Source organism: Camelus bactrianus, chromosome 18 (assembly GCF_048773025.1).
Source record: "Camelus bactrianus isolate YW-2024 breed Bactrian camel chromosome 18, ASM4877302v1, whole genome shotgun sequence".
Lineage (NCBI taxonomy): Eukaryota > Metazoa > Chordata > Mammalia > Artiodactyla > Camelidae > Camelus > Camelus bactrianus.
Window position 1 is genome coordinate 6,755,056 of NC_133556.1, and position 21,267 is coordinate 6,776,322.

General features: G+C 46.5%; 1 protein-coding gene across 5 annotated transcripts in view; it reads left to right on the forward strand.

Moving 5' to 3' along the window:
* COL26A1 (collagen type XXVI alpha 1 chain) overlaps positions 1-21,267 on the forward strand; it is a 156,215-nt gene that overhangs the window by 40,312 nt on the left and 94,636 nt on the right. For 4 of the 5 annotated variants that reach the window (XM_074345846.1, XM_074345848.1, XM_074345850.1 and 1 more), the window contains exon 2: positions 6,364-6,486. In XM_074345846.1, coding sequence (XP_074201947.1) covers positions 6,364-6,486 — 123 coding nt within the window. Of the gene's footprint in view, positions 1-5,740; positions 5,940-6,363; positions 6,487-21,267 lie in introns of those variants that run through there. The other variant, XM_074345847.1, reaches the window with a different exon arrangement.

Here is a 21,267-nt window from a genome sequence, read left to right on the forward strand (position 1 = left end):
AGCCACTTAGCACTTGTTTTCCCAAAGGACTCTAAATCAAGGATTTCATGGCTCAGCCAAGCCACGGAGCCAAACACTTAGTGTGGTGAAAGCTACTGTGGGAGCAGCCCCTAGGCCTGGTGGAGCAGAGCCAAGTCAGTTGCTCTTCCCCATCAGGGAGAGGGCCTCTCCCTGTAATGAAAGGGGAACAGATCCGTCCCCAAGGCTGGGAGTGAGTTTCCCATGCTGTGCCCTCCACGAGACGGGGAGGGGAGATGCTGAAGGGATGTTGCTGAGATGATGTCCCCAAATAATGCCAGTCCCCCCGCATCATGATGAAGGCTGCTGAGGACACCCTCACTTCCCAGGCAGTTTGAAGACCAGCCCTGCCGCCCCCAAATTTGGTGCCCTGGGCTAGTCATTAGGTAGGGTCACATAAAGGATGCACTTCTTCTGCCAAGCCAGTCTCTGGGTGGGGTTATTCTGTAGCCCTGACAGCCCTGTTTACCCACCACTATGAGCCCACCACGGTCAGGGGTGGGGGAGGGGGTGGAGGTGGGTGGTGGTGCGATGTCATCCACTGAACAGAAGACGCAGACGTGATGCTCAGGATTCAGGGATCATGAGAGGGACTCCATATGGGAGCAGAGTGCCTGACACCAAGATTCCCTGGAACCACGGGTGCCTGGAGATGAACGCGGTTTGGAATTCCATCTGAAAAGGCCCGGAGCCCACTTTTCTTGTCTCTGCCTGCCTTCTTCGTTGTTTTTGGCCAGGGTTTTGATGTTGGGAAGCCATTTACAGCCCATTAAAAGATCAAATGTCTGGAGATGATGAATTGAGGCATTTGAAAATGTTTTCTAATTCATAGTTCATTTCCCTATAGAAAGCTGTGACCCGAGGTGGCTGGACTCTGTTCCAGATTGCCAGGGGCAGATCTCAGGGTGGAGCACTGTCCTTGGATTGGACAGCAGTTCATTTGAAAGAGAGTCACACTGAATGCCCAAGATGGCACTGGCTCTCCCTGGTAGAGATGGAGGACAGGTCCAGACCCAGTTTCCCTGAGTAACTGGAAGAGGCGCTGGTTTGTATTGTATAGGTGGGACCCTGCTGGTCCCTTCCTGGCTCAGCCTCCGGTTTGAGCCCTGGGCAGTGAGGTTTCACCTCCCAGTACTTCTCTTCCCATCCACAAAATAGGAAGGACAGTCCTTACACTTCTGTAAACATTGTGGGGTTTCAGTAGTCAGCTAACCAATGAGGTAGGTAGTGCTGCGTGGTTCACACACCACTAACCTGGATCTGCTCGTTTGGGCCTCACAATAACCTTGAGGGGTAGAATTTTTTTTATTTAATTGAGGCTTAGAGAGAGGACATCACTTTGCCCCAGTCACACAGCAGGCTGGTGGCAGAACCAGGTTCTGAAGTAGGTCTCCTGGTGCCTTTGGGGAGAGGGATCAGTTCTGACTGCTTTTTCATGTTCTTCTATGGTATTTTTGACTGTGCCGATATTGATAATGTATGTCTGCCTAGAAAATCTTCCAGTTGTCAAGATTTTAAAAAGCTTTGATGTAAGATCAGACATAATATTTACCTGTAATGTTTAATTTCTATATGGAATTTTTTTCTTGTTCTTAATGTCTACTTATTAATTTGTTTCTCATTAAGAATTGTCTAAGTTTTGTCTATTGGATTTTTTTTAAACCTGTGTTTGGTTTTGTTGATTCACTTTTCAAAGTAATCTATTTCATTAATTTCTGCTTCTATCTTTGTTAATTCCTTTCTTCTCCTTTCTACATCCATTGTCTTCTAATTGTTGTGTTTTCCATTCTCCGCTTTCTTGTTTTTCTAGCGTTTTGTTGGGTTAATCAACTTTTCTTTTATTTTTTTTTCACGGTTTGTCAGTTTTATGTCCTCTTCCTATACTTCCTACTATCTCTCTTAAAATTAAAAAAATACTTAATCGCATATTTTCTACTAGACCTGAAGTTTCACAGTTTCTGTATCCTTTCCTTAAACAAGACAAAAATCTGAGCAAATTTTAGTTTCTTCTGCTACCTCTGTGCCATCAGCCATATTGAGACCACCTTGGATTTTAGATCTAGGCTGTTACTAAAGCATATTGTTTCTTTGCTCATAGCTGCTTCTTATGTTTTATATATTCCTCCTACGTCTTCCTATATCCTTTATTTTATTTTGCTGGAATACAAACTCTAGTAATTCTTTCAGAAAAGGTGATCGCTAAACTTTCAGATTCTTGTGCATCTGAAAATGTCTTTATCTTGTCCTTGCCTTTGCCTTTGAAGCAGAGTTTGTCTGGGTATAGAGTTCTGGGTTCTAAATATTTCCCCTCAGAACTTTGAAGCAATGGTGTCCCTACATTCCTGAATCTGATGTTGTTCATAAGATATCTAATTTCTGTTTATTGTAGGTGATTTGTTTTTTCTTTTCTTTCTTCAGCATTTAATATTTTCTCTTCATCCTGAGCGTCCTGAAATTTCACCTCAATATGTCTGTCTGTTTTTGTTCATCTTGCTTAGCACTCAGTGGGCCCTTTCCAATTAAGGGTTCATGTCTTTCTTCAGCTCTGGGAAATATTCTTTATTTTTGCCTTGAGCATATTTCCCTTTGCCCTCTCCAATCTCTCCATTCAGGGCTACAAATAGTTGTATGCTGGAACTTTGTCTTCTAGGTACCTCACACATCTTCCTACTCTATGTCCCTTTGCCGTGCATCCTTGGAAAGTTCATGGCTCAGATTTCCAGCTCACCAGCTTATTCTTTAGCTGTGCATGTTCTGTTTTTTCAGCCCATCTGCTGAGCCTTTTTATTTTCACCGTCATAAATTCCATTTCCAAGATATCTACTATTTTCATTTCATAGTATTTCCTATGAGTGAAAATTCTATCTCTTTGAGAACATTAATTATGCTTAAAAAACTGCCTTCATCTATTTGCTTTATTAATTGTTTTTTTTTTTTCCTTGAAGGTGTGATTTATTCTTTGTTGAGCTGGTACTTTTCTTTCAGGGTGTTGACCTTTTTTCTTAAATAATTTGAAATTCTTGGTGTTGGGGTTTTCCATTAGCTTGTCTCTGTTTCTCTTTTACTGTTGCTTTGCTTCTTGGAGGGTTGGTGGTCTAGGTAGAGGGTAGAGAGTGCAAGAATTCCACCGTCTGACCTTGGAAGAGTCCAAGTCTCTCTTGGAGGTCATCAGCCTTTGAGGCATCTGGTCTGACCACACCTGCCGCAAAACAGGTGAGTTCAATGCCTGCTTCTTGGCATTAGCAGCACGAGGGATCCTGGTCCTACCTGTCTGGTCCCTTCTACTGACAATCACCTCTGGGTTCCTCCCCATCCCGTTAGCCACATCTCCTGCTTCTCCGTTGTACCCACCTTTACCCACAGTCCTCTTCCCGGTGTGTTTTGTGCTGTGCTTCCTTCTTCAGTTTAGTCCCGTGTGCTTTTAGTCTCTCAAGGGTTCCTCAAAATGTCCGGCCCACTGCTTTTTTTTTCCAGTGCTGTTAGGGGCTTATTTTTATTTACTTACATTTTGTGCTTAATTGAGTTATGATTGACAAATTTAAAAAGTGTTTAGGTGGTACAACTTGATTTTTTTGAAGGTTTACAATGTGATGATCTAATTACATATATATGTGAAATGATAACCACAGATTATTAACACATCTATCACCTCACATAGTTACCTTTGTGTGTGTGTGTGTGTGTGTGTGTGTGTGTGTGTGTGTGTAGTGAGAACACTTAAGATCTATTCTCTTAGCAAATTTCAAGTATACAATATGGTATTATTAACTATAATCACCAATTACAGATCTAATCTGCTCATTAGATCCCCAGAACTTAAAACAAGAAGTTTGTATCCTTTGACCAACAACTCACCACCACCTTTCCTTCCTCCGCCACTGGCAACCACTGTCCTACTCTCTGGTCCTATGAGTTTAGCTTTTTTATATTCCACTTATAAGTGAGATCATACAGATTTGTTTTTATGTGTCTGACTTAATCACTTAGCATAATGTCCCCTAGGCTCATCCATGTTGCCACAAATGGTAGGATTTCCTTCTTTTTTGTGGCTGAATAATATTCCATTGTATATATACTACATTTTCGTTATCTGTTCATCTGTCAGTGGGCACTTAGGTTATACTCACTTTGGCTATTATGAATAATGCTGCAGTGAACATGAGGGTGTGCAGATATCTCTTTGAGATACTGTTTCTGATTCCTTGAGATATATACCCAGAAGTGAGATTCCTGGATCATATGGTAGGTCTCTTTTTAATTTTTTGAGGAACCTGCCATAATGGCTACACCAATTTACATTCCTACTAAGACTGTACCAGTGTTCCCTTTTCTCCACACCTTCAACAACCCTTGCTATCTCATGTCTTTTTTTTTTTTTTTAACATTTTTATTGAGTTATAGTCATTTTACAATGTTGTGTCAAATTCCAGTGTAGAGCACAATTTTTCAATTATACATGTACATACATATATTCATTGTCACATTTTTCTTTCCCTGTGAGCTACCACAAGATCTTGTATATATTTCCCTGTGTTCTACAGTATAATCTTGTTTATTTGTTCTGCACATGCCTGTCAGTATCTACAAATTTTGAAATCCCAGTCTGTCCCTTCCCACCCCCTACCCCCTTGGCAACCACAAGTTTGTATTCCATGTCTATGAGTCTGTTTCTGTTTTGTATTTGTGTTCTTTTTTAAGATTCCACATATGAGTGATCTCATATGGTATTTTTCTTTCTCTTTCTGGCTTACTTCACTTAGAATGACATTTTCCAGGAACATCCATGTTGCTGCAAATGGTGTTACATTGTCGGTTTTAACGGCTGAATAGTATTCCATTGTATAAATATACTACAACTTCTTTATCCAGTCATCTGTTGATGGACATTTAGGCTGTTTCCATGTCTTGGCTATTGTAAATAGTGCTATGAACATTGGGGTGCAGGTGTCTTTTTGAAGTAGGGTTCCTTCTGGATATATATGCCCAGGAGTGGGATTCCTGGGTCACATGGTAAGTCTATTCCTAGTCTTTTGAGGAATCTCCATACTGTTTTCTACAGTGGCTGCACCAAACTGCATTCCCACCAACAGTGTAGGAGGGTTCCCTTTTCTCCACAGCCTCTCCAGCATTTGTCATTTGTGGCCTTTTGAATGATGGCCATTCTGACTGGTGTGAGGTGATACCTCATCATAGTTTTGATTTGCATCTCTGATAATTAGTGATATTGAGCATAATTAGTGATAATGTGCCTATTGGTCATTTGTATTTCTTCCTTGGAGAATTGCTTGTTTAGTTATTCTGCCTATTTTTGGATTGGGTTGTTTGTTTTTTTCTTATTATGTCATATGAGCTCTCATGTCTTTTTGATAATAGCCACCCTAACAATTGTGAGTTGATATCTTATTTTGATTTGCATTTCCCTGATGATTAATGATGTTGAGCATCTTTTCATGTACCCATTGGCCATCTATATGTCTTCTCTGGAAAAATGTCTACTCAGATTCTTTGGCCATTTTTCACTGGATTATTAGTTTTTGTTTTGTTTGCTATTGAGTTTTATGAGTTTCTTATATATTTTGGGTATTAACCCTTATCAGATAAATGGTTTGCAAAAACCCCAAAGCTCCCACAGAGGCATTTTTGTCCAAGGATGGCTGCCAAATTATTGTTACTGGGGGTTATTGAGTGAGGGACCTCCTCTCCCACTATCTTGCTTATGTCACAGAAGGGACTTAATTTTAGATTTTAGCTTTCTAGGATCTGGAGATGGTAGGGGGAGGTGGGAGTATGTGCTTGTCCACCATCTTCATCCAGTCACCTTATTGTTTGTACCTGTTGCTTCCTCCCCAGTGCACGCCCCAGCTCAGGCTCGTCATCACTTACACACAGCACCAGAGGGGCTTTTCTCAAATCAGACCCATGTGAGTCCTTTCCCCAGCTGGTTGGCCTCTCTTAGGACCTGGGTTGGGTGCCCTGCTCGGTTTCCATAGCTCCCTGTGCTCATCCGGTGGTTGTTTCTATGATCCCGTGTTCCGATGTGTTGTAATCACCCTCTCATTCGTCTTCCCCACCAGAGTGGGATTTCCTGGGAGGGGTAAAGCCTTTTTCACTGATTTCACACAGAGTGTTTGTTGACTGAAATGATGCCAGGGCTTGATGGTCAAGGCATGTGGATACGCTCCCTTACCCTTAGACCCGGACAGAGGGTCTCAGTGGGCCCCTTACCCCAAAGGACCAGGCCCTCAGGCTTGTGGAGGGACCCCTCCTTGGCCAGAACAGCCTTTCAGTCCACACTCGGCACCTCAGGAACAGGCAGGACTAATGTGACTGTTGATCTCCCCACAGGCACTGGTGCCATCACACGGTAACACGGACGGTGTCCTGCCAGGTGCAGAACGGCTCGGAGACCGTGGTCCAGCGCGTGTACCAGAGCTGCCGGTGGCCTGGGCCCTGCGCCAACCTAGTGAGGTAAAGGCCGTGGGCTGGCCAGCTCTGCCGCTCCTTTCTGTTCCCTTAGATGAATCCAGCCCTAGCACAGCTGCTGGGGGAGTGGGCTGATGCTCGTCGAGTTGGGCACACATTTCTGGAGCACCTTTTGTGTGCTGAGTGTGAGGGGTATGCATGTGCAAAGATGGATATGCTTCCCACCCTGAAAGATCCTGACAATCCAGTGTCTATTTAATAAGCAGAAGAGCACCATAGACATACGAAGTGAAGGGACTTAGGGGGTGGGGAAGGGCCTGGTGAAGTCCCCTCACGCTGCCCTACAAGCCCTGCCTCTTACAGCCATGCCCACCACAAGCCCTGCCCCACAGCCCCACAGCCCCACCCACCTCAAGCCCTGCCCTTCACAGCCCTCCCACCTCACAGCCCTGCCCGCCTCACGAGTGCCCTCCATTCCCAGCCCTCAGCAGCTACTGGCATTCACAGGGCGAGGTCTGAGAGGGCGACCAGACATTCAGGGTCTCAGACCCCACCTTGCCTGCCTCCTTGTTCTCTCCCCGCCCCAGGCCCTGCTCCAACTCCTGTCCACTTCCCTTACCCCTTCACTCCCACACTCGCCAGCCCTGGGTTTCTGCCTCAAAGACCCTTCCTCATCTCTGCCTTGGACCACACTCCTCGAACTCCAAATCCCTTTCTGTTTCGTGTTAGGCGAGCACTCTGTGCCCCTCTCTAAGAGGGCATTTTGCATGGGGTCTGTATTGGGCAGAGCTCTCCAGAGAAACAGAACCAATAGAGTGTGTGTGTGTGTGTGTGTGTGTGTGTGTGTTGGATATATATATATACAGGAGGTGGGTAGATTTTAAAGGAATTGGCTCATGTGGTTGTGGGGGCTGGCATGTCCAAATCTGCAGGATAGGTAGGAGACCCAGGAGACCCAGTGATGTTGCAGCTGGAGTCAGAAGGCAGTCAGCTGGCAGAATTTCTTCTTCCTCAGGGGAGGTCTGTCTTTTTCTGAAGGCCTTCACCTGATTGAAAAAATCCCACCACATTATGGAAGGTAATCTGCTTTACTCAAAGTCTGCTGCTTTTATGTCAATCTCAACTAACGAAGTACTTTCACAGCAACGTCTATTCACATTTGACCAAATATCTGGGTACTGTGGCTCAACCAAGTTGTTACATAAAATTAACCATCACAGGGTCGTCACGAGTTGGGTATGTTTTCATCACCAAAGAGGGAGGGTGAGCCTGTGAGTCAGGGCCTGTGTTCACCCTGTGCTGTTCCCTATAGGGCTCAGCAGGAAGTCAACACCAGAATCAGCCTGCATTGTGGATTGGTGGGACCCACAAATGTGGCAGAGATTCTGCCCCTGGGCCAGAATTATTATCTTATATTTTGCAATACATTCCCATAGAGCCACCTCATTTTTAACAGCTGTGTAGTATTCCACTTTAGAAGTGGGTCCTCATTTATTTCCCATGTCCTCAATTGATGGATATTTATGTGGCTTCCTAATTTTAGCTATTCCAGACTATGCTTCAATCAACAGCATTATATATATTTTAACACTTTTACAAGTGGTTTTTTCCTCCCAAACTTCTAATTTTGAAACAATTTTAGATTTACATAAATGTTGCCAAAAAATAGTAAACAGAGTTTCTGTATACCTGTTTCTTTCATCCAGCTTCCTTGTCTTAGTCCATCTGGGCTGCTGTAGCAAACCACCATAGACTGGGTGGCTTAGACAGCAAACATTTATTTCACACAGTTCTGGAGATAGAAGTCTAAGATCAAGGTGCTGGCAGACTCATTGTCTGGAGAGAACTCTCTTGCTGGTTCACAGAGAGCCTTCTCAATGTATCTTCATGTGGCAGAGGAGATGAGGGAGTTCCCTGGGGTATCTTTTATAGGGGCACTAATCATGTTCATGAGGGCTCCACCGTCATGACCTAATCACCCCTAAACACCATCACACTGGGGATTAAATTTCAATGTATGCATTTAGGGGAGGATGCAAACATTGAGTCTATAGCATCCCCCTAAGATGAATGTCTTCTATAGTCATAGTACAGTTATCCAAACCAGGAAACTAACAATTTTACAATACTATAAACTAAGACTTTATTCAGATTTTACCACCTGTCCCACTAATATCATTTTTTCTGTTCGTTTGATTTTTTTGTTCTATTTTGCATTTAAGTTGTCATGTCTCCTTAGTCTCCTTCAATCTGGGACCGTTTCTTGGTCTTACGTTGTCTTTCACAGCCTTGACACTTGTGAAAGTCCTGGTCAGTTATTTGGTAGATGTTCCTCAATTTGAGTTTGTCTGATGTTTCCTCGTGATTTGATGGAGAGTATGCATTTCTGGCAAGGAAACTGTAGAAGTCAAGTTGTACCTTTCTCAGGGCATCATACTCAGAGGCACATCAAATTGATACGTCCCATTACTGGTGATATTAACTTTGACTACTTGGGTAAGGTGGGGTCTGCCATGTTTCTCTGCTGTTATGTAATTATTTCTCCCTTTGTGGGAGATATTTTGAGTCTATACAAATATCTTGTTCCTCATCCTCCTTTCACCCAGTAATTTTAGCATCCATTGATGATTCTTGCTTGCCATAATTATCATTAAGGTGTTTGCCAAATAGTGATTTTCTCTTTTCATCATTTTTAGTAGTAGTTTCTTAACTTGGGGTCCACATGGTACACAAGGGTTTCTTCTTTTTTTAATGGAGGTGCCAGGACCTCGTGCATGTTAAGCATGCACTCTACCACTGAGCTATACCCGCCCCCCTACACAAGGGTTTTTGAATACTTATCCTGCAGAAGGAATGGCTAAGTAAATGGATGTGCTCACTAAAAATTTAAGGTGGAGAGGGAACCAAACGAGCTGTCCTAAATCGCTGACCTCAGCTGACAAAATTTCAGATAATCATTAATTTTCACAACTGCCCTCGGCTTTATCACGTAGGCAATTGTGGGAACAATGCTTCAGAAGCATCAAGGTCTTACCTTGGCCCTGCTCCAAACCTTCCAGAAGCTTCCATCTCACTTAAAAGTCCACACCTCTCACTTAGGCTGATCAAGGCCTCCTGGGATGTGGACCATGTTCTCTTCCTGAGCTTTTCATGGGCTGCCTCGCTTTTGGGCTCTGGCCACACAGGCCTTGCGGTCCTGGAGGCTCTGTCCCTCCTTGGAGCTCCACGTTTGCTTGTCCTCCTGTCTGGACTGCTTTCACCCAGGAGCAGCTGGAGCAGCTGGAGCAGCTGGATCTCCTTACAGGGTTCAGTTCTCTGCTCCAGGGTCTCTCTTCCCTCACCCCCATCACTCTCCAGCCCCTTATCCTGCTTAATCTTGTTCTTAGCATTTGTCACTGTCTGATCCACAGCGTTCATTCATGGTCAGGCTGCTCACTCTCTGCCCAGCCCACTACCCTGGGGGCGGGAGGAGGGTGAGGACTGTCTCTCTCATTTCTCTGCCCCCCAGTGCCAGGTCTCCAGGGGCTCCAGAAACATTACTGAATTGAGGACGATGAAATGAGATCAAAATTGTCAGGACAGTGAGTGTGTGACGGTGAGCTGTGAACACAGATCTTGGTGGAGTCAAGTCCTTGTCTTATAAACTGGTCCACACACTTGTGATGAGGAGACTGAGGCTCAGAGAGGCAAAGTGATCTGCCCAAGGTCACAAGGAGAGTCACAGGGACTGGGTTGGGTGAGACTCTGGTTCGTCAATCTGGACCCAGTGGAATGCTCCTGGGGTTTCAAGGCCCAGCTCCCTTTCCCCCCCAAATAAACCTTTGTTGACACCTTCCTGGATTCGGGCCCCAAGGTTCCCAGGAGAGCATGAGTGAGAACGCAGACCAGTCCCTGATTTGGGGAGATGGCGGTGGGCTTGAGCTGGGGGAACGTTAGTTAAGGCACCACAGCCACAGGTGTAGTTACATCTGTCACTGGTGCAGACTGACGAGGCCATGTGGAGCCCCAGGCCCGTGGGGAGGGCTTTTCTGAGCTGTGGTGACCCGGGGTGTCACATGCATCCTGCTTTCAGGTCCTAGTTCTACTGGCTTCGTATATAAGAGGCCCTGTCTTTGTAGGGGTACAGTAAGGGGGGATCTGGAGTCAAAAAGACCAGCTGTGTGACTTTGAGCAAGTTACTTGACCTCTCTGAGCTTTATTTCTAAAACGGAGGCAACACCTGTCTCATAGGGAGGTTGTTAGGATTCCAGGAGAGAAAGTGCTAGTTCGCGCTCTGTGCGTGGTATGTTTTGGGACATGCTAATGACTGTTCCTTATTAACCATTATTTCCCCTTGGCCAATGAATTCCTTCTTTACTTTCGAGGTCCAGCTGCAGCCTCCCCTTTGCAATGCTGTCGCCTGCACTCTTCCAGACAGAAGTGATAAGTCCTTCAGTTATGTTCCCCCAGAAGAATCTTATTTGGCGTCTTCTAGAGCACAGCTGGACTTGTTTTAGTTAATTGTCTGTCTGGCCATCTCTCCTGTTGGACTCTGTCCCTCGAGGGCAGGGGGTGTCTACTGTTCACTTTGAGATCCTCTGGGTCTTTGTGAGTGCCTGGAGAAAGTTATTACAAACTTGGTAAAGTTTGACCCACATCCCCCTCCTTTCTCCCTCCTGTCCGCACTTCCTGACTGCCTGGGGTGCTCCTACCCTGCAAGGGAGGGCTTCCTTCAGCTGGATCCCTTTGCCAGAGGTGTAACACACTTCAGGGAGTTCATATTAACTGAAGGCTTCTGGACCAGGCTTCCCCCTGTCCTGTGTAGAGTTGTGGGCAGTCCAACCCCAACCAGAAAAGAATACACACGACGAGGAAGCTAAAGGTTCTGTCTTCCTTCTTCTGGCCGTGTTTGGAAACAGGGCTGCACCCCAGTTCCCTCCTGTGGCTGTGACAGTCTGACCAGAAGAGAGGACGGGGGGGCCTCTGCCTTATTGTCAGGACAGAGTGGCTGAGCCCGGGTGGAGAATAAATGGCTGTAGAAGCACAGTCAGAGTGGGCCTGGTAGCGGCTCTGACCCCAGGGTGGGGGTGGTTGTTGGGTGTGACCCCTCCATCCTCCAAGGCAGTTCCTGTAAGGAGGTGTCCGCTGGTCTGTCTGGTTTAACCTGGCTGTTTCCAAGGCCTGAGCACCTGCTGGTGGGAGGGGCTAGCCGGTGGGTGGAGACAGGAAGTGGGGGCGCCCTGGGCAGCACGTGGTTCTGTCTCCTGACTTCACAGACTCACCGTGAGCTGGAACGGTGGTAGAATTTGGTGGTGGGCCAGCCCAATCACCTGGACATGGCTGTCCATGTGTGTCCCCTCCTTGGAGTCGTGGCGATATGGGGACCTTCTCCCAGGGCACACAGGCCATGCTGTGTTCCTACCACCAGGATGAACGAGGGCCTCCGCACTCTTTCTCCCGGAGATGCGCTTAGCTTTGCCTAGAAATAGGTAACCTGATTTGGGGTCCTCGGAAAACCCAGGTCTCCAGATAGCCTCTCCCAAGGGCCCTGGAATGTCTTGTTTGTTCACTCATCATTCATTCATTCATTCACACGTTCATTCATGTTTCTTTGGAGGCCAGTTGCATGGGGTGCATTTGGCTGGCTCAGAGCTCCCGGGTTTTCTCAGAGGAGCAGGGTGGCCGCCCTCCACCAGCTGCGGAGCCGTAGGAGATGGAGCAGGACTCGGGCATGATGGGAGCCTGCCTGCCCCACCCCTGGCACAGAGCAGCGTGCCTGGGGCATGTGGCCCTTCCACCCAGGCCAGGGGGACCCCCAAGGGAGGCCACCCTGGCCCTCCTCCAGCCATGCAAGGAGCCCATGAGGCCAGGGGATGTGTCTGGCTGGAGCCCGTGCTCCTCTTCTAGACCTTTCTTTGGGTACTTGGCTAAATAGCTTTGAGCAGCTTCCAGGCCTGCACTAGCCCCGCACTTGATCTGGGTGCACTGTGAGCCCTATGGGGAGGGTGAGGGATGGCTGTTTGTGGGGCGTGGATGGAGTGTGGGCTGGGTCCACACACGGTGTGTGGGATGGAGCTGGGGGTAGGAAGACAAGGGGTGGGGATTGGGGTCTCACTTGTTTAGTTTGTACAAATGATGTGCTGTATGAAGTTACTGCGGGGATTCAGTGCCGGGGTGACGGCATGTCTAGGCCAGTGTCTTGCTGGTGATACGCCCTCAGTACATTGGCTACGACTCCCAGGGAAGAGGTATAAATACCAAGTGGGCAAACAGTGACTCATGAGAGGACAGAGCTCGCTGGCTGCCGAGGGCTTGGGGCACCTGCACCAGCGTCCTCCTGCCGCCCACCCCGCTCAGTGTGAAGTCTGGGCGGAGGCCAGGGCAGGGGGAAGGGGTTTCTGCACGTCTGCGTAGTTAGATTTGGGGATCAGCGTGGCCATAATCCTTGGTGGGGCCTCTCTTTGCAGAGCACTGTGAAGTCAGCACATTATCTCATTACACCCTGATGACATTTTTATGACAAAATTGTGCAGGTGGGGGAAGGGAGGGTGTGATTGTGAAAACATGAGCGTAACAGAATCTGGGCACACTGAAGCCTATTTGGAAGGCACTAGGGGACTGGCATGTGTCCCCAATCCCTCCCTGTGCCCCCACCCTCTCCCCCAGGAGCCCCATGTAGGCCTGTTTCTTTGTGTTTGTTCATCCACCCAAGCTTCTCACCACATATTTCTTGAGGGCCTGTTTTGTGCCAGAGGGGAATATGATGGAGAATAAGACCAAATCCTCTCTCTGATGGAGTTTATATTCACCTACACATGAAAACAAGAAAAAATATCCCCTGAAAATGAGTTCAGGAAATTAAAATAGGGTCATGTGACAGAGCATGAACTGGGGGCTACTTTAGAGGACATGGGAGAGAGATTCTTTGAAGAAAGGACATTGATGCTTAGCGATAAATGAGGAGAAGGAGCGTCCAGGTGAAGATGGGGTGAAGATAGTTGGCACAAAGGCCCTGAGGCAGCAAGGTCCTGGACGAAGAAACAGAGAGAAAGGTCTGTGTCCAGAAGCAGAGCAGGTGAGGACAGTTTAGGTAGAGACTGATCTTGGCAAGCCTCAGTTTGGACTTTACTGTAAGAGTGTTGGGAAGCCACTGAAGATTTTAAGTACCGATGAGAAATGACTTGATTTAGGTTTTCAAAAAGAAAAAAATTAAGCTTTTTATTTCGAGATCATTGTAAACTCATATGTAGTTGTAAGAAATAATGAAATTGGGTTAAAATACACAGAGCATAAAACTTGCCATCTTACCTATTTTAAGTGTGCAGTTCAGTGATCTTAACACATCCACACTGTCATGGAACCATCATCACCATCCATCCTTGTGATTCTTTTCATCTTGTAAAACTGAAACGCTAGACCCACTAACAATAACTCCCCATTCTCCTCTCCCTCCAGTGCCTGGAAACCACCATTGCCACTAGCCTGTTCTCCATGTCTATAATTTTGCCATTTCAAGAATGGAATCCTATAGTCTGTAACTTTTTAGGAATGGCTCTTCTTGCTCTTAATTCTTTGGAGATTCAGCCAGGTTGTTGGGTGTGTCAATAGTTCCTCCGTTTTTACAGCTGAGTAGTATTCTGTGGTGTGGATATGCCACAGTTAGTTTGTCTGTTGGAAGACATTTAAAACCACTGGGTTGTTTCCACTTTGGGGCTATAATGAATAAAGCTACTATAAACATCAGTGTACATTCAAGTTTTTATATGAACATCAGTTTTTTATTTTTCTGGGTAAACGCCCAGGAGTGCAATTGTGAGGTCATATGGTACTTGCATGTTTAGTTTTTAAGGAAACTGCGGAACTGTTTCCAGCGTGGCTGTACTGTTTTACATCCCCACCAACGATGTCTGAGGGATCCAGTTTCGCGTATCCCTGCCAGCATTTAGTGTTGTCGCTATATTTTATTTTAGCCATTCTGTGTAGTCTGTTTTATGTTGGTTTTAATTTGCATATCCCTAGGGGCTAGTAACATTGAACATCTTTTCATGTGCTTATTTGCCATCTGTATATCTTCTTTTGTGAAATGGCTCGTCATGTCTTTTTGCCCATTTTCTAATTGGATTATTTGCTTTTTTTTCACTGTGGCGTTTTGAGAGGTTTTATATATTCTAGATACTAGCCCATTGTCAGATACGTGGTTTGCAAATATTTTCTCCCACTCTGTGGCTTGTCTTTTCATCCTCGGGACAGTCTTTTGCAGAGCAAAAGATTTTAATTTCAACAAAGTCCAAGTGATCAGTTTTTCATTTTATGGATCGTACTTTTGGTGTCAAGTCTAAGAAGGTTTTCTCCTATGTTTTTTCCTGAAAGCTTTATAGGTTTATGTTTGACATACAAGTCCATGTTCCACTCTGGGTTGGTTTTTGCACGAGGTGTGAGATTTTACTGGTCTCTGCATGTCCCAGCTCCTCCAGTACTATTTGTTGAAAAGGTTATTCTTCTGTCATTGAATTGATTTTGCATGTTTGTCAAAAATCATTTGGGCACAGTGGTGTTGGTCTGTTTCCAAGTTCTCTTTTCTCCATTGATGTGTGTGTCTGAAGCGTGCCTGCCAATACCACACAGTCTTGATTGCTGTAGCTCTGTAAGTCTTGAAATCAGCTAGACTGATTTTTCCCACTTTATTCTTCTCTTTTGAAATTGTTTTAGTTCCTTTGTCTTTTCATATAAAATTTAGACTAATTTTGCCTATACCTACCAAAAATCTGGATGAGATTTTAGCAGAAATTGCATTAAACCTTTATATCTACTTGGTGGCAATTGACATCTTTATTATGTTGACTCTTCCAGCCCAGAAATGTGCATTTCATTTATTTAGATATTTTTTGATCTCTTTCATCTTTCTTCATCGATTTCTTGGATTTCTTACAGTTTTCGGTGTACAAGTCCTGTTCCTTTTAGGTTGTTTTTTTTTTTTCCTGAGTGATTGGAAATAGGTTTTTTGATAAAATTGTATTTTTAATTTTGATGTCCATGTGTTCATTGCTAGTACATAGAAACACAATTGGTTTTTGTATGTTTACCTTGGATCCTATGGCCTTGCTGAACCCATGTATTAGTTCTGAGAGGTTTTTTTTTTTTGTAGATTCCTTGAGATTTTCGACAATCATGTCATCTGTAAATTGAGACAGCCTTGTTTTCTCCTTCCCAATCTATATGTCTGTGATTTCCTTTTCTTGCCCTTTTTCTGGCTAGAACTTCCAGAACTCGTTAAATAAAAGTGGGGAGAATGCTTTGTTCTCAGTTGTAGGGGGAAAGCATTTCACCATGAACTGTAATGTTAACAGTAAAGTTTTTGTACATGTTCTTTCTGAAATTGAGGAAGTTTTTTTCTATTCCTGTTTTTCTGGGAGTTTTTATCCTGGGTACTGAATTTTGTCAAAGAAATTTTTGTGTTGATTACCACAATCATGTAATTTCTCCTCTTTAGCCTGTTAATGTGGTGATTACATTAACTGACTTTGGAATATTGAGTCAACATTGCATCCCTGAAATAAACTCCACTTGGCCAGAGTATATAATTTTTTAAATATAATACTGAATTCTGTTTGCTAGTGTTTTGTTGAGGGTTTTGTGTCTATATTCATGATGGAAATTGGTTTGTAGTTTTCTTGTTTTGTGCTATTTTTGTCTGACATTGGTATCAAGCTCTTATAAAATAAGTTAGGAAGTACTCCCTCTTCTTTTATTTTCTGGAAGAGATTATGTAGAATTGGTATTAATTCTTCCTAAATATTTGGTAGAATTCTCCAGTGAAACCATCTGGGTCTGGAGATTTCTTTGGGGGGGAGCTTTTAAGCTACAAATTCAATTTCCTTAATAGTTATAGGGCTATTCAGATGATAGGTTTCACATTGAGTGAGTTAGGCTAATTCGTGTTTTTCATGAATTGGTCCCTTTCCTCTAAGTTGTTAAATTTATGTGTATCATGATAATTTGTGTCTGCTCGCCTTTTTTCTTTGTCAGTCTTGCTAGAGGTTTATCATTACTTTGATCTTTTTAGAGAACCAGCTTTTGGTCTCATTGATTTTCCTCCATTGTTTTTCTGTTTTTGGTTTCATTGATTCCTGCTCTTATCTCTCCTGTGTCCTTCTTTCTGCTTGCTTTGGATTTATTTTTCTCTACTTTTTTGGAGGTTCCTGAGATGGGCTGCCAAGGGGATAAAGGACACAGGCTCAAGATGATGGTGGCGCACGCTAGGTGATAGCTGGGGAAGTGGAGAAAAGTGGGTGGATTCAGGAGGTGTTCTGGAAGCTGAGATGACAGGAGTGTCTGATCCCTTATGGGAGAGAGCAATTAGGGATAACCCTAAATTTTTATGGTAGGAGTGGCTGGCTGGCTGAGCATGCTAGTTACTGAACTCGGGACACTGGCAGGAGGTCATCTCCAGGGGTGGAAACCAACAGGTCTGCTTTGGCCAAGTGAAGTTTGAGATGCTTATGGGCATCTATGGGAAGAGGAGTATCAAGTAAGAGGTTGAGTAATAAAGTTTGGAGTTCCACGAAGACCATATTGAATTTCATGGATTCTCAGAGCTATTGGTAGGAAGAAGTGTGTCATCTTATGATCACTAAAAATGTAGCTAATTAAACTATAGCACACCATCAACTGTAGGGTGAATCCCAACTCAGAGATGTTAAAATGTAGCAACACGGGCATGCTGGAATTGGGGAAGTGTGGTATGATTGAGAATCATAAATACGTAGATGGTATTTAAGGCTATGGGGCTGGGGTGAACTTGCGGAGGAATAGATGGAGAAGGGGTGCTGATCCCAGAACAGTCCAGGTACCCGAGCCTTGGAGGTTGGGCCAAGGAAGTGAAGAAGCAGCAGCCAGGTCAGGAGAGAGGGAGAGTGTGAACTCCCAGTGCTTCTGCGTGGCCGATGGGGTAAGGGCTGAGGGGCGACCATTGGATTTGGTGACATGGAGTTACTGGGGATCCTGGCAAGTGCAGTTTTGGGGAGTGGTGAGGATGGAGGCCGAGATGGCGAGGGTGAGAAAAATGAGAGATGAGGGAATGAAGACCGGGAGAGTAGGAAACTCTTTCAAGAAGTTTTGCTGTGAAGGAAGCAAGAAATGGGGGTTGGAAGCTGGGGGACAGCATGAAGTCAAGGGGGGTGTTTTGTTTGTTTTTAAGATAGGAGAGTCTATAGGAACATGTTTATAAACTGCTAGCAAGGACCTGGGAGAGAGGGCAGGTGGCTGGCGAAGGTGGGCAGAGGAAGGCTATCAGGGCCAAGTGCTGAGAAGCCCCGGGGTGTAGACTCGGAGCAGGAAGGGAGGGGTAGGCTTTGTCAGAGCAGCGCGGGGTCAGGGGCACCATCACCCATGCAGGTCCAACCATGTGACACCCAGATGGTCTCATTTCAGGGCTGACTCCTTCCACCCAACCGTGAGCACCTCAAAGATAGGACCACGATGTCCTCATCCCGTTATTCCCAGGGCTCACTACAGGCTCGGGTATATTAAAGTGCTCGAGAGTGTTAATGAAAGACATGTATCCACCTTCTTGTTAAATGGAAAAAAATTGGGATACAATTGTGTCCTGTGTGAATTTTCCTATTCTGTGATTTTTTTTTCATTTAAGTATAGTTGATCTACAGTGTTGTGTTAGTTTCAGGTGCACAGCAGAGTCATTCAGTCATACATAAGCATATATATATATATTCTTTTTAAATTCTTTTCCATTATAGATTATTACCAGATATTGAATATAGTTCCCTGCACTATACAGTGGGTCCTTGTTATTTATCTCTTTTATATGTATTAGTCCCATTCTACTATTTTTTATATTGGGTTTGTGTGTGTGTGTGTGTGTGTGTGTGTGTGTAGGTGGTGGTGAGGATGGCACCCACAACTAATGTTCACAGACAAGCATGAGACCCAGAGGACTGTGCCTGGGGCCCAGTCAGTAGAAGCTGGTGTGGAGAGAGAGCGAGTGGGGTCCTGCCCTGCCTGGTCTGACCGGGAGACCTGCAGCCCTGACTCAGGTTTCTCAGATCGTGTATTTGGTCTGTTTAGGTGTTTGTTCAGTACTGAGTGAGCATCTAAGTGCCAGGGACTAGTGTGCAAAAAGATCATGGCCCCCTCCCTCTCAGAGCTGGGGCATGTCAATCAAAGACTCACAGCCATGGCGGGCCGGGGAGGGGGGGTCCTGGTGTTTCCCTGGGGGAAATCTGAGCTGAATCTGGGGGATGAGGGGAATTCACTAGGGGAAGGGGTGCAGTTGGTGGGGAGTGAAGAGCCTGTGAGGGCCAGGTGGGAAGGGGAAAGGGGGGGACCTTGAGTGGGGGCCAGTCCCCTCCCTGCTGGCTTCTCCTCTGGCTTGTAGTGAGGGGCTGGATCTGGACACCTTCCTGTGAGGGGCCCTCAGAACCAGCAGACAGGACTAGGGGTGCTGCCCCTCCTGTGCCTTAGTTTCCTTTTCTGAGAAATGGGGATAAACACCCCCGTCTTGCTCCTGGGTATAAATCACAGCCCTGGCTGTGCCTTGTTCACTGCAGCAGGATGTCTGGTGTACTTGCAGCCGCCCTCCTGCCCCCTGGAGCCCCTGGTCAGCTGCTGGAGGGGGTGGGCTGGGCTGCAGGGCCCAACAGATTTGGAGGGAGGAGTCCCAGGGACTTGGGGGTTAAGTTTTCTGGCTTCTCTGCCCTCAGCTGTCTCCCTGGCCCCTCCGAGTTCTTTGATGGCATTAGAGCCAACCTTTTCCAGATGTGCTGAGCCGAGGGGTTTGCCGGAACTTCATCTGCCTCCTTGGTTCCCCTCCTCCAGATGGCCCCCTGCCAGCTAGCCTCCCCCTCTGGTTGGGTTGCCTGCTGCCTGCAAGGCTGCAAGACATCCTGGACTTAGTGCTTCCTTAAAACGTGGCCTTCTTTCCTGCCCCTCCTCATCCGGCCTGGGTGCATCAAGAAACTCACAAGGTGTCCACCTCCCTTGCCTTGGCCCCTGGCGTGGACTGTGGTCTTGGGTTTGAATGGGAGGGGAGGCCTGGGCAGGAGACACTGCCCTCTGGGCCCACAGCCCCTCCGGTCTGGCATTTAGGAATGACCAGCTTGGATGGTGGGGATGCCGGAGCCTGGAGAACCCTGCCTCCTGCTCAGAACTGTGGTGGGACTGCCCCTCCCCCTCCCCGCTGGCCCGCTGCTATTAATCAAGAGATTAATAATCTACTGCCTCCCTTTCTGAAACCCCCACTCCCGTTTCCTGTTGAGTCTCCAGCCTGTCTCGGTACCTCCCAGTCTGGTCCTCCTCGTGGTGGTCCCTGGTGAGGAAGTGGGGCCGGGGCAGGAGCAGAGGCCTGTTAGCTGCGGTGTCCAGTGAGGGAGGGGGCGCCCGCCACCCCCAGATGAGGTCTCTCGGCTGGCAGAGTCGGTCCCAGTGGGCAACGCCTGGATGATGGCCCTGCCCTGGCACCCAATGAGGGACCTCATGTGGGGACATTGCTCTTGGAGGTCAGAGAGCTCTGGGCTTACACACCTCCAGTGACAGGCGTCTCACCCTTCCTGGGAGCTCCTCCTTTGTATTCCCTCTCACATGTTGCCATTCATCCCTGCCTGGATCCCCTTTCTCGACCAGCAGCCTCCAGACTCACTTCCCCACATCCTGCCTCTCCTGTCCCGTTTGGCCGCCACACTGATACAGGTAGGGTCTCTCTTGAAGGTAGATCTGATCATGACGTTCCTCTGGGCCACAGTGCCTGGGTGGCTTCCCCATGGCCAGGAAGGGTCATCTCCCAGTGGGCACACCAGACTCTCTGTCGAGGGGTGGAAAAACCACATCAAGTCTTCAGTTTATTTTTTAATCTACAAAATAAGAGAGAAATTCAGCTCTACTGATTTTTTACATATTCAAAAACAGTAAATACTACATATATATACACGAGTATAAATTAATATCATCTGCCCACCAGTGCACCAAACCTCACCCAAATCTGGCTTTCCTGGTGCTGGGGCCTCCTCATCTTGTTAGCTCAGCCGACCTCCCTCAAGCGTCTGTCCCTCGCGTGGGAAGTCTTTCCTGGCCCCTCCTGGTGGATGTAAGTGGCCATGCCCTGTTCCCCATCCCTGCATCCCTCCGTTTCCATGGAGCTCCTCACCGTGTCTTGGTTAGCATTGCGGTGCCCAGCCTGGGACTCTACCTGGTGCAGATTATTCATGGATTGTTATATTCATTCCATCGGTCTTTATTGAGCATATCTGATGTGCCACACCCTGAGCTAGGCCTGGGGTTAGTGGAGGAGACAGACATCAACAAATGATCACCCAGGTGGGTGTATATGTATAAGGGTGCTAAGTGTTTGGAAGAGAAGTCAGGGTTCTATGACAGTGTAAATTGAAGGGACTCAGCCTGCAGTGGGGTGGGTGGAATTGAGGGTGGGCTGGTCAAGGAGGGCCTCTCAGAGGAGGCGGCACTTCTGCTGAGCCTTGGGGCTGCACTGGAGTTAGTGGGCATCTTGGGCAGAGGGAACGGCAGATGACAAGCCCTGATATGGGAAGGAGCTCTGCATATTCGGAAACTCAAAAGCTGATTGCTGCTTGAGTTCTCAGTGGGGTGGAGGAGGGGGGAGCTGGGGGGCAGCCAAGGTGGACAGTGGCCAGATCTTAGAAGTCTATGTGGTCATACTAAGGATTTATTTTTTGTCCTAAGATTACAGAGCAGCTGGGAAGGGTTCATGGAGGAGATTTGTTTTTTGAAAACATCCCCAGAACTTCTGTGTGGAGGCAGGAATACTGGGGGAGGTGGTGGAAGCTGGGGTACCAATCAGGGGCTATTGCTGTGATCTGTGAG